The following is a 17,764-nucleotide window of genomic DNA, read 5'->3' on the forward strand; positions in this document are numbered from 1 at the left end:
TTTCATTTTAGCCTGATGGCCTTTAGTATTTTTTGAACAGGTCTGCTAGTGACAGATTCTCTCAGTTTGTGTTTCTTTATCAATTCTCAATTTCTCCTTTTTATTTTTTTAATATTTATTTAGGCTGTGCCGGGTCTTAGTTGCAGCACGTGGGCTTCTTAGTTGCAGCAAGCATGCAGGATCTAGTTCCCCGACCAGGGATCAAAACTGGGCCCCCTGCATTGGGACCATGGAGTCTTACCCACTGGACCACCAGGGAAGTCCCTTTCCTTCTTTTTTTGAAGAAAAAAATTCTGCTGGATATAGAAATCTTGATAGTCCTCCCTCCACCTCCCCAGAACTTTGAATATGTCATCCCACTGCCATCTGGTGACCATCTTTCCAACGAGAATTCAGTTGCTAATTTTATTGAAATCCCTTATTTGTGATGAGTCCCTTTTATTCCTGCAGCCCTCATGATTCCCTCTTTATCTTTGACTTTTAACAGTTTGACTATGGTGTGTTTAGTTGCAGATAACTTTGAGTTTATTCTACTTGACAATCATTGAACTTATTGGATGTACGGGTTAATGTCTCTCATCAAATTTGGGAAATTTACATGCTTTACTTCTTCAATTATTTTTTCCACCCCATTTTCTCTGTCTTATCCTCCCGGGAATCTCATTATGCATAAGTTCAGGTTTTTTTATTTTTCTATTAAAAAAATTTTTTTTAATTAATTTATTTACTTGGCTGTGCTGGGTCTCAGTTGCCATGTATGGGATCTTCGTTGCAGCATGGAGGATCTTTCGTTGCGACGTGGGATCTAGTTCCCTGACCAGGGATCGAACCCAGACCCCTGCATTGGGAGCGCAGAGCCTTAGCCACTGGACCACCAGGGAAGTCCTCTGAGTTCGTTTTCTTTTCTTGTTAATAAATTTATTTATTTATTTATCTGGCTGCGTTAGGTCCTCATTGCTGCTCACGGGCTTTCTCTAGTTGCAGCGAGCGGGGGCCACTCCTCATTGTGGTGCATGAGCTACTCACTGCGGTGGCCTCTCTCGTTGTGGAGCACGGGCTCTAGGCACATGGGTTTCAGTAGTTGTAGCACACAGGCTCAGTAGTTGTGGTTCGCAGGCTCTAGAGCGCAGGCTCAGTAGTTGTGGCAGACAGGCTTAGTTGCTCTGCAGCATGTGGGATCTTCCCGGACCAGGGCTTGAACCCATGTCCCCTGCATTGGCAGGTGGATTCCAACCACTGTGCTACCAGAGGAGTCCCTAAGTTTGTATTTTTTATGGCGTCCCACAGTTCTCTGAGGATCTGTTCATTTTTCTTCAATCTTTTTTCTTTCTGTTCCTCAAACTAGATTTTTCTCAGTTGATTCATCATTAAGTTTACTGATTCTTTCTTCTACCAGCTCAAATCTGCTGTTGAGCCCCTCTGGTGAATTTTTCCTTTTGGTTTTTGTAATTTTCAACTCCAGCTTTCTGTTAGGTTCTTTTCATGATTTCTACCTCTTTAATGAGGTTCTCTCTTTGGTGAGGCATTGTCATCATACCCTTCCTTTAATTCTGTAGGTATGGTCTCCTTTAGTTCTTTGAATGTATCTATAATAAATGCTTTTAAGTCCTTGTCCACTAAACACACCATGTGGGCCCCTTCATAGGCAATTGCTTTTCCCTGTTCCCATATTTTCCTGTTTATTTGTGTGTCATAGTTTTTTTTGTTGAAAATTAGACATTTAAAATAATACAGCAGCTCTGGAAATCAGATCCCCCTTCCCAACCTAAGGTTTCAGGTTCTTGCTTTTGTTTGTTTGTTTAGTGACTATTCTGTACTAATTCGGTAAAGTCCGTATTCTTTGTTGTGTGCAACCAGTGAAGTCTCTGCTCGTTTATCTTAGTGGTCAGATAACAATTGAATGGAGATTTCTTTAAGTGCCTTGAACCAATATGTCTCCCAGCCTTTGCCAAGGGGCTCTGTGTGCATGTTGGGGTATGCCTTCAACACTGCTGCAGGCATTTTACAATTCTGCCTTAGCCTTCACTTCCTACTTGTGCAGGGTCTCAAGATCAGCCATAGGTGAGATTCTAGGACCTTCTCAGGTCTTTCTTGGGCATGGGCACAGTCCTGCACATACACATAACCCTCTAGATTCTCAGGAATATTCCAGGAGCCTTTCAAAGTCTCCTATGCACATCTCATTTCCCAGTTATTCCTTTAAATTGTTTTTCTTTTTTTTGGGGGGGGGGTGTCTCTTTTTAGCCCCAGTTTGTAACACTACCTCAGGCAGTTGCAATTATTAAACAATTGCCACTGATTGTTTTAGACAAATATCTTGCAGATCAAGCTATCCACACAGATACTGGTAAACTCTTACTCAAATGAAATAAACACAAGCTTTGAGAATTGAGTTTTTCAGCAAACTGCCAGACAGGTTAGATTGTGACCATTCTCTGGGGATGGGGATTTGGGGGAGCCCCAAGCCCATCCTGCCCCCTCCAGCAGCTGCTAGGCTGCTTGTTTTCACATCTATCACAGTTGCATGGCTGATGGTCTTCAAGGCTACTGTGGATCTAGGAAAGACAGAGGAGGTTAGGGCAAATCACAATGCCACAAAGTTTACTGGTGTTTTCTTTGCTTTTGTTTGTTTGGTTAGTTGGTTGGGTTTTTTTGGCTGTGTTGGGTCTTTGTTGCTGCACACGGGCTTTCTCTAGTTGTGGCGAGTGGGGCTACTCCTCGTTCCAGTGCGCGGGCTTCTCAATGTGGTAACTTCTCTTGTTGCAGAGCATGGGCTCTAGGTGTGTGGGCTTCAGTAGTTGTGGCTCACGGGCTCAGTAGTTGTGGCATGTGAACCCTAGAGCACAGGCTCAGGTAATTTTGGCACACGGGCTTAGTTGCTCCGTGGCATGTGGGATCTTCCTGGACAAGGGCTCGAACCTGTGTCCCCTGCATTGGCAGGCGGATTCTTAACCACTGCACCACCAGGGAAGCCCCAGCTTACTCTTTTTTACTGACATTCAGTTGTGTTACTTGATTAAATGCTTCTTAGCTTGTTTCAAGCCTTAAGTTAATATCCAGAGTTCTGAAAAAGTTGATTTTTGACAATTTTTGTCAGTATTCTCTTTGCTTTTATGGAGGAATGGTTTTCAGAGATTCTCGCTCCACTATTCTGGAAGTGCTTCTCCCATCCATTCAATTTTTCTTCATAACATTCTCAGGAGGTGAGTTATTTTAGCCCTTGTGATTATTGAGGAAACTGATGCTCAGAGAGGTTAGGTGACTTACCTAAGGACATATACCTGGTAAGAATCTGAGCCATTGTCTGATTTCAGTGTTCCGGACATCCTGACCTCTCTCCCACTGCCTCACCTCATGCAAGGTGCACTCCACCCACCATCCTTTCACTCCAGCCCTTTGTTCCCTCCTCCACGCCAGGTGTTTATCCTATGAGTTTGTTTAGGAACTTGCTTGTGGGAGGATTGCTGATCTCTCAATGTTGCTCATAAGAAGAATACTTGAGGAATGTTCTAAGCACTTGCAGATGACGGTTCTGTTCTATGGTTGATAAGAGGAAGGGAAGCTCCTCTCCCTGGGATTGGCATCAGGCCAGTCACCTAGAGGAATGCTGAAGTGATGATAGAAACTCCTTAGCATCCTTCATGCTCTATATGCCATCAGGAATGTCAGCCCATACTGTCCCAAGATGAGCTGGAACACGAGGGTGTATGACTGAGTCACACACAGGTCAAGCTCTCTGGCACAAATCCAGCCTGCTCTCCAACATTTGTCAGTGTTTCCCAATACCAAGCAGATAACAAAGCAGTGAAACAAGAACTGAGTGAGTGGGCAGCAGCCCTCAGCTCCAGCCCATCCCAGTCATCAGGAATATGGAGGCCTGGGGTGGGGGGAGGGGAGGGATAAACTGGGAGATGGGATTGACGTACACACACGACTCTCTATAAAATAGACAACTGATAAGGACCTACTGTAGAGCACAGGGAACCCTACTCAATACTCTGTAATGACTTATATGCGAAAAGAATCCAAAAAAAGAGTGGATACGGGAGTTCCCTGGTGGTCCGGTGGCTAAGACTCCGAGCTTCCACTGCGGGGAGCACAGGTTCAATCCCTGGTCAGGGAACTAAGATCCTGCATTCTGCGCAGCGTGGCCAAAATAAATAAATAAAATAAAATCTAACACCTAATTGTTAAAGAAAAAAAAAGAGTGGGTATATGTATACGTATAACTGATTCACTTTGCTGTACAGCAGAAACTAACACAACATTGTAAATCAACTACACTTCAATAAAAATTTTTTTAAAAAAGGAATGGGGGCCTAGAATTTAGTTCTCTGGGAACACAGAGTGAACAACACTGACAAAAATTCTGCCTTCATGGAGCTTCTGTTCTAATTGGGAGGGGGCATTATATGACACATTGGATGTGCTACGTGCTATACAGAAATATAACGCAAGGAAAGAGATCAGGAATGTGTAGAAGGGCGGGGGTTACTGTTTTCAAGGATATTCGGGTGTCCATACCACACGGCTTCTGACCAAGTAATTTGCATACAGGTGAAGGAAGCTTGACAATGAGCTCTTGCCCTTGGAATTCACCACCCTTATCATGAGCCCTATTACTCAGTAGAAGATGGAATGTCTTACTGAATGTTTAGTTGTGGTACCAGCTAAGAGACCACACCCTGTGAGGTCAGGGTGTCATTCTACAATACGCAGTACATGGCTGCAAACTAGGAGTGGAAGGGGTAGTGTTTTCTTGCATACTACATCTAATTATTCACTTAAGAAATTTTTGTTTCCATCCACACAACCCTATGTTCACTAGATTTTGAGATCCAGTCACCTATTACTCCAGGGAATAGAGTCATGGTTCTAGTAAATTGGAAACAGTCAAACCCCTGGCCATTCAGGGATCTTCACTTGCTGAACCAGTAGAGAGAAGGAGATACTATCCTGAATGGACAGATAGGTTCTGACAGACAAGGGGAAACTGGGTGGCATTTCAAAATGAAGTCAAGGACTGTGCCCAGAGCCCAGGGGATTCACCTGGGGACCCCTTTATGTGCCTTTGTTCAATAATAATGGTCCAAAGGAAAGTGTGCCAACTAATACAGAACCACTTAAAGACATTGCTCCTGGCCTATATCTTGACAGGCATTCACATATACATATATTTATACCTTTACATACATATATACCCATACAGCCAACCACTAAAATAGCTCCAGCCCCCTCATGTCCCCTCCCAAACAATTCCCTACCAGAAGTAACCACTATGCTGCCTGTTTTGACTTCATATAAACAGACTCATATGGTCTATATTCTTTTGTGTCTACCTTTTTTCACTCAATATTACATCTGTGAGATTATCCATGGGTGTATGTCTTTTTCATTGCTACATAGTATTCTTTTATATGAATGTACCACAATTTACTTATTCATTCTGTTGTAGATGAATGTTTGGGTTATTTCCAGTTTGGGGTTATGAATAAAGCAGCTATGAATATTTTTACACCTGTCTTTTGGGGGTAATATGCACTCATTTCTTTGAGTATATACGTAGAATTGAAATGGCTGAGTCACAGGGAATATGCATGTTTAACACTAGTAGATACTGTCAAACACTTTTCCAAAGTGGTTTTAACAATTTAGACTTCTACTTACAGTGTATCAGAGTTCCAGTTGCTCCACATTGTTGCCTGCACTTGGTACTGTCAGTCGTTTTCATTTTATCCAACTTAGCAGATGCTTGGTAGTGTCTTGTTTGCTCTTAATTTGCATTTCCTTGATGAGTATTGATGATGACCACTTTTGCAGGTGCTCAGGAGGCATGTGGAATCTTAGCTCTCCCGCCAGGGATGGAACCAGCACCCCCTGCACTGGAAGGTGAAGCCTTAGTCATTGGACCACCAGGGAAGTCCCTTACCTTAACACCCAGCCTAATCCGGACACCTCCTGTTTCTCAAGCCAAATCTTGTGTCATGTGTACCATCCCACTCCAAGCTCAGACACACACCATAGAGTTCTTTGTCCAGGTCACACTGTCATCCGTGGACCTTTGCCATACAGAACACTTCCATTCCTGAGGTCGGTTACCTGCTACTCAAACTTCAGGCCTCATCTCCTCCAGGAAGCCTTCCCGGCTGCACAGTCCCTGTCCCTTAAGTCTAGGTTAAGCGACCTCATTGCGTGCTTTCATTGAACCCTGGCTTTGTAATTGTGTTTACCTCTCCCACTGTAACTTCGCTGAAGGAAAGGAGGAGGCCTGTTTAGCTCAAATGGAAGGCACTCCCTAAATATTACCGAATGAATGAATACGTCTAAAATAGAATCCTCCCCAGAGACCCAAAACGCGTGGGCCTTGGAGAAACAACGGGGTTTCCATTCTCAGATCTAACACTTAGCAAATAAGTTGGTATTTCTGAGCCTCAGTTCTCAAATTCATAAAATGGGAATGCAACATTCCCTTCAAAGCATTGCTATAAGCACCAAATAAGAACGCACGTATCTGGCACAATGATTGGCACGCGACAGGCCCATTTAATATTAATAAAAAGATGGGGGCGGGGGACACGGAACGCCTACTCTTTACAACGCGCATGCGCGGCCCCTGACCCGCCCGCAAGGCCAGCCCATCGCGCCCCCGCGCGTCCCAACGCGTGCGCGTGTTCGACCGGAACCTGGGGCCAGGCCGGAGGTGAAGGGGCGGACCCTCGCAGTACGCCTGCGCCATGGGAGGCCGTGCGCCGAGGAGGCGGGGCCGCGCAGGCGCGCCTGGCGGCCCGGCTCTGGAGCATAAACAAGAGCGGGGTCGGGATGAGGCGGCTGTTGATGTCCGAGCGGCGAGTGGCGGCGAGCGGGGCCCGGCGCCGACCCTGAGGTCACTCCGACCTGCCCTCCCGCGCGCGAGCTCCGTGCCGGGCCCACCCGCCGCGCGCCCACCATGAACCTGGCGAGTCAGAGTGGCGAGGCTGGCGCCAGCCAGCTGCTCTTCGCCAACTTCAACCAGGACGTCACGTAAGGACGGGCGTGGGCCGGGGTCGGAGCCGGGGGCCGCGGGGCGGGGTCCGGAGCATGGGGGACTGGGGCCGGGGAGGGCGGAGGCATCCTCGGGGCGGGCCTGGCGCGTGCTGGGAGGGAGGGGCGCCCTCCCTGGGGACCCTCGAGGCTCTGCTCTGGAGCTGCGATCTCTGAGCCGGGAAAGCGATGGAGGTAGGGGAGGTATTTTACCCACCACGGGAAGGCTTTGTCTTTTCGGACCTCACTTCTCACAAAGTTGGGGCAGAACTTTGTGGCCTGACTTGTTGTCTCGGCCGCCTCTGGAGCGGTGGGGGTGGGTTTCTCCCTTATAACCCGCCTCCCTCTTGTACCTCAGCTGTCTTGCTCCAGTCTTTCGCCTCTTCACGCCCTTCTCCTCATCTCCTTATCATCTTAGGGTCCCTTTGATTTCCTTTTCTTCCCGTCTCGCTGTTCTTTTTGACAGGTAACTTTGATGTCCTTCTTGAGCAAGAAACAAACTTAGCAGTAAACGTGGTCTCTGACCTGGGGAGAAACTGAGCCAAGGGGGATGTGACAGAGACACACACACACACACACACACACCCCCCGAGGTCTTGGTGCTTCGGGGCATGGGCCATCCTTACAGGGGAAGAGAGGCCCATGATGCCAGCCCTTGGATTTGGAACGCTGTTGGTCCCAACCCATATGGGTTTGAAGCCGATTCTTCGGAGGCTGTCTCCGGTGACATGTGAGGATAGTTACCAGATGAGGTTTCTGGAGAAGGAAGGATAAGTTGTGGGACTGGAAGGGAGGAAAGCCATCTTGGGAAGTGAGTAAGAGGAAGTGATGTAAGAGGGGAGGAGGAGTGGGTCATTGGCTTCGTACCAAGTAGTAGGTTGAGTTGTTCCTGGCTGAATGGAATCAGCAAAGTAGAACATGACATCTTTTAAAAAATTAAAAGTCAGTTGTAGAATGGCAAGCCACCAAGTCAGTGGCGTGCAGTGGGTGCTCGGTAGCACCTTCCAAAGTTGGGGAGGTAGTGCAGACAGCCCCACAGTGGGCCTCTGTTGGGACTTGGAAGGGAGCTGATCACCGCCTCCAACTACAGGGAGAGGAAACCGAAGTTGAGGAAGGTTCAGAGCGGAGCCTGGATCTTACCCTCAGTTGACAGTGGAGTGGGGGCAGCTTTCCTGAATTGTCTTCCAGTGTCCTTTCCAGTCCGCCATGCTGTTGTTTCTGCCTACAGAGTAGGATCTGGAGGACAGTGAATGTAGAAAGCAGACCGTAGCAGTCTTTAAAGGTGAAAACTACCGAATACTAGCGTTCTGTATGACCAAAAGCCAATCCAACAAAAACAGTTTGGACCACCTGTTGCAGGGGGTTATAACTGAGATGGACTATGTTATACTAATCCAAGTAGGGAAGAGGACATTTCAAACCAACTGTGATTCCGTTTTTAAGGCCTTAGTATTTTGAGACCAGTAAGAATGGTAGCTTTATGGATTTTTATGTCTTGTATAAATTAGAGAATTTCCAAAACATTTTCTACCATCCTTTAAGTTTTTCATTGCTCATCATTTGTATTGAAAGGAAATCAAATATGAGAAAGCATTCTCCTTTGCTCTTATTTTAAATGGCGTTCAAATACCACTTTCCCTGTATAATAGAAGAACGTCACTCTGGCCTGAAATAAGGTCTTTTTGTGCTTGGAAATCGTGCTTTCCCACTCCTCCGTGAGTCCTGAAGTTATTAATTTAAGACAAAATTTTTTGTTTGTTTGTTTGTTTGCGGTACGCGGGCCTCTCACTGTTGTGGCCTCTCCCGTTGCGGAGCACAGGCTCCGGACGCGCAGGCTCAGCGGCCATGGCTCACGGGCCCAGCCGCTCCGCGGCACGTGGGATCCTCCCGGACCGGGGCACGAACCCATGTCCCCTGCATCGGCAGGCGGACCCTCAACCACTGCACCACCAGGGAAGCCCCTCAAGACAAGATTTGTGTGTCATAATTTTGATTTGCTAAAGAGACCTTGATATAGTATGAGCATAAATTGTAAGGAATAGTAAGTTAGGATTATACTAAAAGTTTATTGATTAAAGTGACTAATTTGTTTTAAATCTACACCTGAAAGAAATACAGAAGTTCTGGGGAGAGGCTTGACAGTTCATTCCTTTCCCTCCCTTGTCCATCTCCAGCATTTACTTTGAGAGAGGAACACAGTTTTTCACAAGGCAGAGAATATTGGATCCACATTCACGGTATTCAGTGAGAAAACCTGGAAGCCGTTTCACTTAATAGAATATATGTTCTACGTTATACAGTAATGCTTGAACAACAGTGTTCCTTTCATAACAAACTATATCTGTCCTTTCTGTTTTTCCTGGTAATATGGTTTCAAATACTGTAGTATTTTTTTCTGTGATTCTTATTCTAAAAGTGTGAACGTTTTATTTGGGGGGTTTTGGCTTTGTTTTGTTTTTACCGTTTGTTTTTGTTTGCTTGTTTGTTTAACTAGAATTGGGAAAAAGGCATCAAGAAAAGCTGGTCCCCGTCGTCTCCTTCTTCTTGGCTGGTTAGTTCCAATCCTGGTTTCTGAAAGTAACACTTTGGAAGGCTTATCTTGAGGAATTTTTGGTTTTTTGATATCGAAGATAAGAAACTAATAGAAGTGCAGAGTATCACTTGGATCTTCAACGGAAATATCAGGGACTAAGTACTTACAGGGGACCCCACTCAGCTTGTGGAAGTCATTGATTGGGCAATGTCTACAGCGTTTAGAAACTACATTTCTAAAAGAAATAGAATAAGGACAGGGACTTGACTTCCGAAGTCTTCTGTTTGTAGCATTGATGTTGTTAGTGTCTAAGAGTTACGGGCATAGAGACAGTAAGGCATTGGTCTGAATTGATTGCTTTCTTGAACCGGGTTTCTTCTAAGGTTACAGCAACTGTCCTGGAAGGTCACTTCTCTCCTTTTCCCTCATCAGTAAATCGAGGGACTTGGAAGTAAGGATTCTTCCACCTTAAAGTTCTAGGTTGTTCTGCCTGCCGTGTGGAGGATGTGTTTTGAGGAAGCAAGGCAGTCACTGGGGAGGGTATTGTCCAGCGGCCGTGGCCAGTCGAAAGGAGACTGGTGAGCCATCAGGATTTGGTGTGACCCATGGAACGTGCATGATGCACTTAAGGGAGAAGTTAAGGTTACTCCCAAGTCTCCAGCCTAGATTCTAGACGAGCAGTGACAGCACATTATGGGAGAAAGATCAGAGGGGGATTCAGTTTAGGGAGAAAGATGAACTCTGCTTTGGATATTGCTGAGTTTGAAAGGCCTTAGGGATGTCCAGGTGGAGGTCTGGGATGGCCACGAGCTTGCTGAGTAGGGTCCCAGGGCCGGCCAGGTCTCAGCAGCAGTTCAGGTGGCTTCCTTTTTATGGGTGTGACTGTTTCCACTTCACCCTATCCTCGAGTGTGGCTCTTTGATGAAGATAATGAAAAGGGAAAACATTGATGGGCTGATCATGGGTAAGAGGGTAAAAAAAAGGGAGTTAAGAAAATGATTTTTTTTCTTTTAAAATGTTTTTAACGTTTATAAAATGTTTTCTTAAAAAAATTTTTTTTAATGGAAATCACTGTCTTTTAGATACTGAGCACTCAAGTTTAAATTCAGTGACAGAGACTTGCAGTTAAAGACGGTGGATTAAACACAAGCATTTATTTTGGCCCCCTCTCAGAACCCTAATAACATGTCACAGTCAATGAAATATCAAAAAGATACTTAAAAGAGCTTAAACCCATAGAACGAGGAGACACTAGCAACAAAATTTTGGAAGCCAGCAAGTGGTAAAGGAAAGTGGATCCTCCATTGCTAGTGGGGAAAGCAGAGAACCAACCTACCTGAAACCACAGAATCCCCCAAAGGCTCAGGATGGGCGGTCTCAGGCGCTCTGCAGTGGAGCAAAGTCACGTGTGGCGAACATCAAGAGGACTGGCCCAGAGTATGTTTCAGAAGCTGTCACTGTTCCTACCTGGTGAAGGACCTGGGCCTTGTCTCCAGAGGGTACAGCAGGGTCTCTGGGTTTTGACACCACGCACAGTTGAAGGCAGGGGTATGGTAGTGAAGTGGGGGGTTAATATGCTTTTTTCTGTTATTGCTGGGTTTTCCCTTTGTCAATAAAAGATCTCTTACCTTAAAAAAACAAAAGAACAAACCTTACCCGATAAACACTTAGTGGGGAGTGAGATTATTTATTAGGGGAATCTCATGCTTATGTGTTACTGTACTTCTCCCATTAATATATCATATGGTCAGGCAAATCATGAGACGTTATTAAAAGCAGAATCTCCAAAGAAGGATGTGTGAACCTGACCATTGATATTCGAGATGTAAATATCAAACCTATTTGTATTTCATATTATCCTTTTAAAATGTCTGCCTTTATTGATAAAGTATATGCTCACTCCATACCACATGTACATGTCAAAAAATACTTGGTGTATTTTTGCTTACATTTCCTACTGATTGGGGTGTGCAAGTAGGAAGCCATGCGATTAGAACTCTAGCAAAGGTATTTAATATCCTAAATCAGTTTCTGAATATCTGGAAGAACGTCAGAGAGCTAATATTTGATCAGTTTTAACAAATTCTGCCCATTTGGAGCACAGCCAAAATCTGGGTGTATCAAAATCCAGGTCCTCATTAATTCGAGCTCACTAGTTTTGCCTGTAGAAAAAGCCCTCTCTAAGCTTATTTTATATATGAAACTAATAAGCTTGGTGACTTGGTTTCCAAGTCAACAAATTTGAAAGAGGGAGGGGCTGTTAATGCTAGTAGGATGCTTGGGGAACAGTGACAACTGTCAGCAAAACAAAAGGTAGAGGGTGTTTTATAACCCAGCACAACAGACTGCTGCTTGATGTAGGTACACAAAATCCTCAGCTCCTTGTTAGGGTCTGAGAGGGTCACGTTGTTATGATAGTAAAGTTGTTTCATGATGTGGGTCCAGTCAAATGGTGAGGATTTGCCGTCCCATACAGAAAACTGTATGAGGATGACTTATTTAAATCAGAAATGGTGGGATATAAGGTTTTGGTGCTTAAAATAGCAACCCTTAGTTATCTGGAAAACATTTTCCTGAACATTAATTTTCCAGAAGTTATGAATTATTGAGATTTTGTTTTATTTTTAGCTTTCTTGGATATTCTCGTGTTTTTGTTGGCTCCTTATTGCTTTTCAAAAAATTTACAGGTAACAATGCCTAATTACTTCATTGATGTGATTAATTCAATATAGTGAAGCATTTTGGTAGAGAAAAATTATATAAACTGGTAGGAGTTCCATTTCTGTTTATACTTCTAGGATGAACCAGTTGCAATTTCAGTGTTTAGTAGTGCTTACAGCAGCTCTATTCTTGGAATGTATTTCCTCTGCATAAGTGTGAAGGAGGTTGGAAAGCTCAAGTTTCTAATAGGTGAAATGGTCATTAAAATAGCCCTGATTTTTTTTTTTTTTTTTTTTTTTGCGGTACGTGGGCCTCTCACTGCTGTGACCTCTCCCGCTGCGGAGCACAGGCTCCGGACGCGCAGGCTCAGCGGCCACGGCTCACGGGCCCAGCCACTCCGCGGCATGTGGGATCCTCCCGGGCCGGGGCACGAACCTGTGTCCCCTGCATCGGCAGGCGGACTCTTAACCACTGCGCCACCAGGGAAGCCCCCTAATTTTTTATCTTGGTGTACACATACTCATCGTATGAAATGTCAGTCTTCATTATTTCTAGGCTTCTGGTTTACCTTCTGTTTCCACTTGTTCTCCCAGACACTGGATACCAGACTGATCCCAGGATCTGACTCTTTGCCTGTCCCAGCACTTCTTGCTGTATTCTCTATCCTCTCTGTTTCTGAAAGCCCTGCTTGCTTCTTTGTACTCCCCCCTCTCGGTCAGTTACGTTCTGGACAGCAGTAATCGTCTATGAGGAAACACTTCATTTAGCGTCACAGCTCCCCTGCGCTAGGGATCTGGAGAGCTCAGAGTTCCCTCCAGGCCTCTTAGCAGAAGCAGCAGTGTTGGGTGATGAATATGGAATCTTCCAAGGCCAGCTGTGTTACGTAGTGTTGCCATTCCAGGCTCTGAGTGAGCTCTTTAGTCTGTTTGATTTCCATCCTACTGCTGAGCCATAGCATCACGTAAGTGACCGAGCTGCATTTGTTACGGCCTTAACCGCAATGCAGAAAGACACCACCCTCCACCAAAGTTGTAAATATCTTTGTTTAATAGTTACAATGTTATCCTAACTTTTGGACCCTCCCATACACCAGGCATGTATATCAGATCACCTGAGAAACCGCACTGTGTTTTGAGGGGATCATTAATTTAGGGCTGATTACTTTTATTTGTATGTCAAACTTAGCTTTAAAGTTTTATAGGTTTTCAATAAGAACATTGTCTGTTTTATTGACATTCACCTTTTCCTGGCTGTGAGGTGGCATCATCCGTGCTGCTCTCTCTTCTGCTCTGCCGCCACTCACCTGGTACAAACTACGCGAACTTATTTGTGCTAATTATGGGTAGAGATGATGGTGACTGTTTGGTAACGTGGAGCTAGTTTGTGCGTTATCACTGCCTACACGTATCAGCTCTTATTTCTGAATTTGGCTTTTTTGCAGGTCTCTAGCTGTTGGTAGTAAATCCGGTTATAAATTTTTCTCCCTTTCTTCTGTGGATAAACTGGAACAGATCTATGAATGCAGTAAGTGTTTGCTTTATTTTTCCCCCTTCTTAAAATAGACAAGTTATACTTGAATTAGGTTGCATTCTTAAATTCACACATTATGGTTAAAATCCAAATACCCCTTGACCAATAATATTCTTTCACCTTAGTCTTACTGAGAGGTGATGGCTATGACTGAACAGTTATGTGTTCTCCCAGATCTTTTTCCGTGCATTGGCATACTTATAAGTGTACATGTAGAAATACTTTATGGGTTGCCATTTCCAGTACATGATACCATACTAAATGCATTATTCTATAATTTCTCTCCTTTTCTAATGCCATTTAAACCACTTAGATTTGTGTCGTAGAGGGCTTCCAGAATTTGAAAAGTTTACATCCCCCTAGGAGTGATGTATTTTCTCCATTTGGCATTTTATGGTGTTTGAGTGGCTGTGTGTCAGATACCTGTGGGGTTGCACGAGGGCCGTGAGCTTCGATACCTTGCTAAGTCACCTACTGTGACTTTACATAGATCGCTTCATGGACCTCAGTTTCTTTGTTTTTCGTGTGTGTGTGTGTGTGTGTGTGTGTGTGTGAGTGTGAGAGAGAGAGAGAGAGAGTACTTGCTGAATAAATAGTAAGTAGTAGGTACAGACCCTCCCCCAGTGAGAATAGGATGGAAAGCTGTGACTCTCTGCACATACATCTTTTTTTGTCATTGCTGTAGTTGTAAGAAGCAGTACAGATCCCTGTACCCTTCTCCCAGTTTCCCCCAGTGGTAGCGTTTCGCGGACGTGCAGTGCAGTATCACAGCCGGGAAGGGTACGTGGATGTAGTCCAACCTGTGTGTGTGAAGTTCTGTACAGTCCGAACACCCATGTAGCTTCCCGTGTCCACCACGATGAAGACACTGGGCCATCTAACACCGCAGGGTCCTTCCTGTCGCCCTTGTACCCACACCTGCCTCCCCTCCCCCACTGCCACCCCACTGTCCCTAATCCCTGGCAGCCACTGGTCTGCTCTCTGGTTCGAGAATATTGTCTTTTCACAAATGTTACATAAATGGAAGTATGTAACCTTTTGAGATTGGCTGTTTTCGCTCAGCATCTTTCCCTGGAAGTTCACCCAAGTTGCCGGGTGTCAGTAGTGCCGTCTTTTCTGTTGCTAAAGCTGGTTCCACGTGCGGGTGCAGCCCAGCTGTTTGACCCTCACCCGGCGAAGCACATCTGGGCTGATTCCAGATTTGAGCTGTTAAAATTATAGCTGCTGTGTATGGGGTTTTGGGTAGATGTAACTTTTCACTTCTGGGATTAATGTCTAAGTGTAATTGCTGGGTTGTATGTGTGGTGTTTTGTCTTTGTCTTTTTTAAGTGCTGAACTGTTTTACAGGGTGGCTGTGCCATTCACATCCCCACCAGTAGTGTATGAGTGAGCCAGTTCCTCAGAATCCTTCCCAGCATTCGGTGTTACCAGTGTTTTTTCCTTTAGCCATTCTTATGGATGTGTGCAGTGCTATCTCGTGGTTTTACTTTGTAATTCCCTAATGGCTAATGATGTTGAACATTTTTTCATGTGCTTATTTGCCATTCTCTTCAGTGAAATGTCTGTTCATGTTTTGGCCCACTTTTTAATTGGATTACTTGGAGTTTTTTAATGTTGAGTTTTGAGAGTTCTTTATATATTCTAGATACTAGTCCTTTGTCATATACGTGGTTTGTAAATATTTTCTCTGTACATAATGATAGCCCTGAAGCCTGCCCGTGGCGTGATCTAATTAAGAAGTGTTTTTACGGAGGAGTGAGGAGGTCAGTATTATTGTAATTAGTCATGCTGGGGTATGGATTCAAGGAGAGATTTAATATTTATCATTTTAATTATCTACGTGAGCATGCAGTTTGGGGGAGTTGAGATTTCTCCTTATTAGTGATGCCAGTATCTCCTTCCTGAGTGTTCCACTTTTATCACCTTTGCTTTCACTGTGGTTTGGTGTTCCATTTTGGAATTCTCCTTTGCCTAGTAGTATCTCTTAAGAAGGGGAAGTTTCAGTGAGTTGATATGAGGAGACATCTCATACTTCATTTCTGGTTCCACTCACTCCGTAAACATTCGTTGAGGACCTGCTATGTGCCAGCCCTGTTCTGGCTGTGGAGACACAGTGGTGACAAAGTTTCTGCTCTCATGACACTTATGTTTAAATGAAGGCAGACAAAGAACAAGGAAATACATTTGTGTCGGATGTTAGGCTGGGGACACAGTGTGGAGCGAGCACAGATGTAAATACCGCCCCCCACCCTTCCTGCATTAGCATAAGGTGAGGACCCAGGAGAAAGGTCCTTTCTTTGTGCCCAGTACTTGCAGTTGCAGAGTTCTTGTGGCCCACTGGGGCTCAGAGGCTCGCTCGCCAGGCTCCCTCCAGGCCTTGGCCTCCCCTCTCCAGGTCCGCCCTCTGGTGTCCCTCACCTCCGTCAGCAGATGGGGTCTGACATTCCCCAACAAGCCCCCTGTTTGTTGCTGCCCCTGCAGGCCAGCACCCGGGCCCTTTACGGGGAGATTCTTACAGAAGCGGGATTCTTACAGGAAGTGTCCCTCACTCACGGCTCCTGCCTTAGATTTTACTCCTTTTTTGTCCTCAGACGTGCCTTCTGATGCTTTACTAAATCTTCTGAAAAAGGCTTTCTCCTCGTGTGTAGCTGGAAGGGGTGATCGGGGTGATAAAATCTCTCTGAACTAGAGTGCTTGCTTATCTCAAGAGGTTGCTTCTGGAATCCCCAAATGGGCTGCCTTCACTTGATCGCACATAGGATTGTTTCATGTAGGGAATTCCTTCAAAGAAGGGTCGCCTGATCTCTGGAAACAGTATTCCATCGTCGCCTGATCTCTGGAAACAGTATTCCATCGGGCTTTTATGAATGACTGAAACATTTACTAAAGCTACATGCCCCTGAGCGCCTGAATCGTGCTGTTAAATTGTTGCTGTCGTGATTAGGGTCCACTGGTTTGACAGCCACAGAATGGAGACCCAGTGCTTAGATAGGGTATCAGAATACCAAAACCTTGTCTTGACACCTTCTCAGTTTCAATCAGTTCAGTGACTAATTTGTTTCCTTGAAGTTTATCACGTGGGTTTTGGTGCCTCATTTTTTAGAAGTTTTTGATGGAACAAAATGTGATGCCTTGATAGCATCATGAAAGAGTGGGTGTTTACTGACCAGCATGTTGGGGTGGTCTGTAGATCCCTTGGTTGTTCTTAGTGAGCTTCGGCCCTTAAAATAGGCGGGAACGGACAGAGAGCTCTTTCAGGGTTAGCGCGTGACACTGAAGCTGCGAAATTCTCTTGCCCCTAGAACATCATTAAGTAGATAGAAAAACGTCTCTTAGAAAACAGGTTAGCTACTGAGTTAAGATCCCTTTCCGGTAGTTTCCTACATGTAGATTCTGGCAGAGCAGTACTTAACGCCTCCATATGCAGCCCGGCTCAGTTGGCTTTTGCCCCCTCGTGCCTCTTGACTGTCCCTTGTAACGTCAGGTCTTTGCTGTCGGTCACCGCTGCTGGTGCAGAAAGAATGAACCAGAGCTGGTCTTGGGAGAAGCAAGACTGACAGCTGTTTGTTCTGTTTCGTTTACTTAAACAAAAAGCCTTTGCCCAGCAGCATTGGAAGATTTTCGTTTTTCGACTCTCTGTATTATAGTTTCAAACTTAAGGAAAGTAGCAGGAACTCCCATGTGTGCTTTGCCCCTTGTGTGTGCCCTGTTTGTTTTATCATTCCCTTTCCCTCTCTGTGTGTCCTTTTCAATTTATTTGAAGGTATGTCAAGTGCAAATATGTGGTCCCTCTTCCCTGAAACCTTACTGAAACGAACTCCTACCCTGTTAGGCAATATAAATAAAGGTTGTAGTTTTATTACTTGTAAAATATCACAGAAGTTCAGAAGGAAAAGTTGGCCTTTTCAGATTCTACATCGTGTGTCATCTTTGCATTTTATGCTTCTGAGCCAGGAAATCACACCTCACAAAGCACTAGTCCTGAAACTCGGCATAAGCCGGCTGGCTGACTGGGTTCTG

At 45.0% G+C, this 17,764-nt stretch overlaps 1 protein-coding gene across 2 annotated transcripts in view; it reads left to right on the top strand.

Annotated features, from left to right (window-relative positions):
* Nucleotides 1–6,946: 6,946 nt before the first annotated feature.
* Nucleotides 6,947–17,764, top strand: part of WIPI2 (WD repeat domain, phosphoinositide interacting 2) — a gene marked incomplete at its 5' end in the record, with an annotated part of 31,239 nt that continues 20,421 nt past the window's right edge. Inside the window, 2 exons of one of the 2 annotated variants that reach the window (XM_079719132.1) lie at nt 6,947–7,020; nt 13,656–13,738. In XM_079719132.1, coding sequence (XP_079575258.1) covers nt 6,947–7,020; nt 13,656–13,738 — 157 coding nt within the window. Of the gene's footprint in view, nt 7,021–13,655; nt 13,739–14,502; nt 14,525–17,764 lie in introns of those variants that run through there. The other variant, XM_079719133.1, reaches the window with a different exon arrangement.

Source organism: Hyperoodon ampullatus (genome assembly GCF_949752795.1).
Source record: "Hyperoodon ampullatus genome assembly, chromosome: 14".
NCBI classification, from domain to species: domain Eukaryota; kingdom Metazoa; phylum Chordata; class Mammalia; order Artiodactyla; family Ziphiidae; genus Hyperoodon; species Hyperoodon ampullatus.